Source organism: Asparagus officinalis, chromosome 8, assembly GCF_001876935.1.
Source record: "Asparagus officinalis chromosome 8, Aspof.V1, whole genome shotgun sequence".
Lineage (NCBI taxonomy): Eukaryota > Viridiplantae > Streptophyta > Magnoliopsida > Asparagales > Asparagaceae > Asparagus > Asparagus officinalis.
Window position 1 is genome coordinate 73,036,001 of NC_033801.1, and position 5,720 is coordinate 73,041,720.

Below are 5,720 nucleotides of genomic sequence, written 5' to 3' on the forward strand. Positions count from 1 at the left end.
TCCCGTCAGCGATGTTTCTCTATCGCTGACGGGGATACCGTCAGTGACAACTATCGCTGACGACAGATTGTCGTCGGTGAAAACATGGATGCTGACGGGATCCCCGTCAGCGATACTTATCGCTGACGGGGACCCGTCAGCGATGTTTGTAATATCGCTGACGGGCTTCCCGTCAGCGATAAGTATCGCTGACGGGGAACTCGTCAGCTATGTTATGTACATCGCTGACGGGCTTCCCGTCAGCGATACCTATCGCTGACGGGAAGCCCGTCAGCGATAAGTATCAGCAGCTAAAAAAAATCTGGTGATATATACTCAGTTCCCTGTACATATATATATTCCCTGTACATACAAATCTCCAAACGACATTTCACACGCATTCCAAAACATCTCGCAATGAATACAATCCAAATTTCCCCAATTAAACCTCTCATCCAATCAATTTTCACAAACAATCTAAATATATACATTCACTTTTCACGATAAGTTCCAAATCCACAATAATAATTTTCACAACAAACAATACACACGAGTATCACAACAAACAATCCACAATAATAATTTTCACAACAAACAATACACACGAGTATCACAACAAACAATCCACAATAATAATTTTCACAACAAACAATACACACGAGTATCACAACAAACAATCCACAATAATAATTTTCACAACAAACAATACACACATATCATAAGTTCTAAATCCACAATATACAAACACGAGTATCATAATCTCAACTATAAAGATGTCCACAATATACAAACACGAGTATCATAATCTCAACTATAAAGATGTCCACAATATACAAACACGAGTTTAGGATATAACTCACTAAGATAGGTCATCCGCCCTATCCATGTCATCGTCCGCGTTGCCACTTGCGGATCCATCCCTACGACTCGTGCTCCCAATAGTATCATCTCCAATCTAACAACAAAATAATTTAAATTTAGAATCACATAATATTGTGTGTAATCATGTTTTACATATATAATAAGTATACCTGTCTGCTACTCTCTCCACTACCAGTAAATGCCTTTTGAGTGGCCAAGAAGTTCATAATCTGGCTTTGCACCCGAGTAGGAACCCGCCTTCTACAAGATTTCATTATTTGCCTAGAAACCATCGCAAAAGTAGCAGTAGGCTGGATCACTCGCATAAGCTCCTCTTGAATATCCTCCCACATCTCCTCGGGAATCTGACCATCTAACATATTCATCACAGAGGAAACAAGCTGCATCGCCTGCTGAGTGCAATCCTCCTGCGGCATGTAAGAGGGCCCCGATGGCATAGTCGAGGGTGTGGAAATCGGTGGAGGCTGGAATTGTGTAGACACCCTCTGAGCTCCAACTCCCATCCACCTGGTCCTCCCTTTTTTAGGAAGTCCACAAACTAAATGGCTCACATTATAATTCTGCTCTCTAGTCAGGGGCTCTTGGCTCTGTGCAACAACCTCAGAATATGTGTTTTCCAGAGCTTCCTAGAAGTCAAAAAAATAAATTTAAGAATTAGCCTTTCAAAAATAAAAGATATTTACCTGAACAAGTAAAATAAAAGTACAAATAGTTCCACAACTGAGGAGGGCTAAGTGCTAATAAATAGTTGAAGGGTGTTTTGTGCAACATAAAAGTACATGTGAAGAAGGGTGTTAAGTGCTAATAAATAGTTGAAGGGTGCTTTGGCTTGTAAGGTGATAGGAAAAGTTTTGTCATCAGCAATTCAAAGGTTTTCGAGAATAAAACCAAGTAGATCAATCATGTTACAGTATGTTATTTCTTATGCATTGTTATATCCTAACAAGCAAGCCCCTCATACGAATGGGTCATAGTAACTCGGCTAATAAGATGGCCAAAAGAAGAGTGCAAACAATAAATTCCCAACATGATAACAGGCTAATAAGAGCTAAGATAATTAGTTAACCTGCATTTTCTTGGCCAATTCTAGCTTTTGTTTCTTAGTCTCATCGTCATCGTACCCCTTCTTAAATTGAACCATCGTTCTCCTGTGCAGTTCTGGTAGTGGGATAAAGGGAGCGTTCTAAGATTTAAAAATATATTTATTAGTTTTATTTATCAAATATTCTAAGAAGCAGAGAGAATATATATAGAAGATTAAAAGACTTTATATCGTTGTCCTACAAAATTGATCCACAATCTGGGCAAATGAAGTAGTCCCCGTATGATGATCATAATCTTTTTTCCATCGATGAAGTTTATTTCTCCTACATTTTTCCTTCAACATGAACAAAGAGAATTTTAGTGCATGGTATAATATACAATGGAATATATCACTAGTTTCAGATAAATAACTTGATGATAATTAACTACTATACATATTTACCTGGTGCTCCTCTTGGCCCCACAATATTATAAGTGCAGCTAAGTGCTCAGGCTCAACCCTCTTATCTCGCTTGTATATCCTCTCCCAGTTGTGAGTGAAACAATCAAAGCATTTCTTCTTTATCTCATGTCTCCACTCCCGAAGAGAATGCTTGAACTTTTCCTGGTATCCAAATAAAAATTCCCACCCTACGGGATTGTCTTCGATGTTGAAATATCTCTAAAAAATAAAATATAGTTAAGCATGGACAATTGACAGAATTGAAAAATAATTGTGCTAAATGTAAGATTTACCCAACAATCTCGATATATACTCTCCAGGACAGGAAATGGCTGCTCCCAAGCCTCGTAATAGGGATTCACATTATCACTCCTCCGTATCAAACATCCAAGGTATGAGCTGAAGTTATTAGCCCACTGTCCGGTTGGAATCCCATTATGTCCCCATCTCACAATTGCTCGAAAACCATCCGGTGGTAACTTTTTTTTAAAGTCACTTCCTTGGCGTCCTTTCTTCTGGTAAAGTTTTTCTCCTACAAAAAAGAAATAATAGATATATCAACACTTTTATTTAATCAATCTTAAGCTCTTAGAATTTACTAAAAAAGGAAGAAGAAAAATTGTAAGGAAAAGAGAAACCTGAGAATATTATGTTTATTAGATATGGATACAATTATGGAAACATTCAAATTTCAACATTCTGGAATTGATTATGTTTTTTTATTAATAGACTCGGAATTGATTAAGTTTTTGATCAAACTCACCAAATCTTTTTCTTATTTCATTTTTTGCATCAGATAAAATCTCATCAATCTGTGGGGCCCATTCATCTAATCTTTTTTTCGCAAGCTTATATTTTTCAGTCTGCTTGAGTCTGTACCCCTCTGCACATGCTGGTAAGGGCCCGCGCTCAATCCCAGGAATGTATGCTCGAAGTATAACTAGAGGATCTGCATATAATGGTATGTGAGTCGGCTCTTCCTCACCCTCACCTATAAAAATAAAAGAAATAAATTATCATTGTGCATATATCATGAATAAAAATACGTTCGTTAAACCAAGTTATACCTGACATCTCTCCTGAACTCTGAGGCTCTTCCTCAGTGGATTGGTCTTGACTGGGGTTAGCTTCGAATAACCTCCTGTTAATATTTTTAGACATCTGCAAGTTGAATAAACATACAAATTATTATTACATAGATGCAAATTGGCTTGGCGAAAATAAAAACAATATGTATTGTTGCGTTACTAAATTTTTCATTTCACATCAAGTTTGTAGGCATTTGCAAGCTGAATATACAAAATAAGATATTACATATTTATATCGTCGAAAAGGTAATTGAGATACATTGTTGTGATATTAAAGTTTTTATTATACAATTTGCAAACTAAAAAAAGTTACATGAAGACCCGATTACAAATAATTGCTGTTTAGCTCCTATTAATGTCTGTGATAATATTTGGAATGTCTGTCCGAGTTGTTAGAGCATCCGTTTCAAACACTACATTTTGAGGGTACGAGAATTCATCGATCGCTGTATTTGGCTCATTGAAGTTGTTTATATAGCTCTCGTCATCATCTTCATTCGTGGAAGGTTGAATATAAGCCCTAGAATCCTTGTACAAGACAACCCACTCATCTTTAACTGTAGGATCTTTCACATAGAAACATTGTCCCACCTGAGATGCAAACATGAATTTTTTATCACTATCAATTTCTTTATCGATATTGACAATTGTAAATCCAAAGGGATCCTTTTGAGTCTTTGTAAAACACCAACGAATCATGAACATCATGTATTTATGTTCATTTGGACCACCATAGCCGTAGAATATCTCCACCACATCTTCCAAACTTCCATAATATGTCATATTATTTTCAACTGGATTCTGATCACTTCTGTTTGAGAAACATTCCCGTAAGCTAGCCATGACACCACTATTCTGGGTGACCTTCATATCATCAACCTCCATTGTGTGAAATTTATAACCGTTAACACGATACCCACCATATTGAATTAAATCATAGTAAGGCCGCTTTGCGTGAACCTTCACTTCTTCTGATATTTGATTATTAAGGACAAGTTGTTCCTGGATCTAAATATATACAAAAATAAGCAAACTATTAAATCAATAATTTCTAAGTTTTTATCAATGAAATACAAATATCGCTAAATTTAACAATACTTACTTCACTATTCAACCAAGCAGGGAATTCCTTCATATGCCTTTCTTTAATGTCATGTACAGCTGTACTACCGGTAACTTCATTCTTAAGTTTTTCCTGATGTTGCCTATTAATGTGCATAAATTTAATTATTATTGTCAAAATAAAAATTTTGTCAAAATAGAAATTAAAGAGTAAATGGTATTAAAAATTCTTTTTAGATATTTTACCTCCGGTACTCCGAGAAGATTTCAAGATTATTTATAACATATGCATGCGCTTGATCTAACAATATGTTAGAATAATTTTTGTTCAGCCCGCGAGGATAGAGAATTGTGTACTCCTTATTATCAACGGGTGCTTGAAGTTCAGTTTGTTCCCCTCTCATATAACGAGAGGCAAATAAGAGACACTCGCTTCTCACGTAACTTTCAGCTATTGAACCTTCTGGGCGAGCTCTGTTACGCAATTGACGCTTCATTGAACCCAAATATCTAAAAAAGGAATATTAATCAGATATAGATGTAAAGAAATTTACATTTAATAGATATAAATATTGATGTGGATCGATTAAATTTTTCTAAATACTAACCTCTCTATTGGATACATCCAACGATAATGGACTGGTCCTGCTATTGCAGCCTCCTCCGCGAGATGATGTGTAATATGAACCATTATTTTAAAAAAAGATGGAGGAAAGAGCATCTCCATTTCACACATTGTTTCAGAAATATTTTCTCCAAGTTTCTCAAAGTCACGGGCATCTATAACTTTAGAACAAAGCTTTCTGAAAAATCCACAAAAATCAATAATAACCTTCACTGTTTTTTTATTCTGCATAGTACTGCGTAGTGCCACAGGTAGCAATTGATGAAGAAGCACGTGATAATCATGAGTTTTAAGCCCTAATATTTTCCTTTCTTGCACCTGGACATAGTTCGATATGTTTGCGGAGTAACCCTCTGGTAACTTTATTGATTTGAGGACTTGACAAAATGTTTGCATCTCAACTTTCGACATTGTAATACGAGACGCAGGCAACTCTAATCGGTCATTTCCGATAATTTTTGGCTGCAGTTCCTCTCTAATGTTCAATGCAGTTAGATCTCGACGAGCTCGTAGATCATCCTTTGATTTATTAGCATCTTGCAACAGTGTGGACAAAAGATTATCACAAATATTTTTTTCAATGTGCATAACGTCCAAG

At 36.1% G+C, this 5,720-nt stretch overlaps 1 protein-coding gene across 3 annotated transcripts in view; it reads right to left on the minus strand.

The window, feature by feature from the left end:
* LOC109822203 overlaps nucleotides 1–1,287 on the minus strand; it is a 12,994-nt gene extending 11,707 nt beyond the window's left edge. The window contains exons 1-3 of one of the 3 annotated variants that reach the window (XM_020388373.1): nucleotides 1,011–1,287; nucleotides 801–934; nucleotides 662–754 (exon numbers count right to left, since the gene is read on the minus strand). In XM_020388373.1, coding sequence (XP_020243962.1) covers nucleotides 839–934; nucleotides 1,011–1,277 — 363 coding nt within the window. In that variant the 5' untranslated portion in view covers nucleotides 1,278–1,287 and the 3' untranslated portion in view covers nucleotides 662–754; nucleotides 801–838. Of the gene's footprint in view, nucleotides 1–661; nucleotides 935–1,010 lie in introns of those variants that run through there. The other 2 variants (XM_020388374.1, XM_020388372.1) reach the window with 2 other exon arrangements.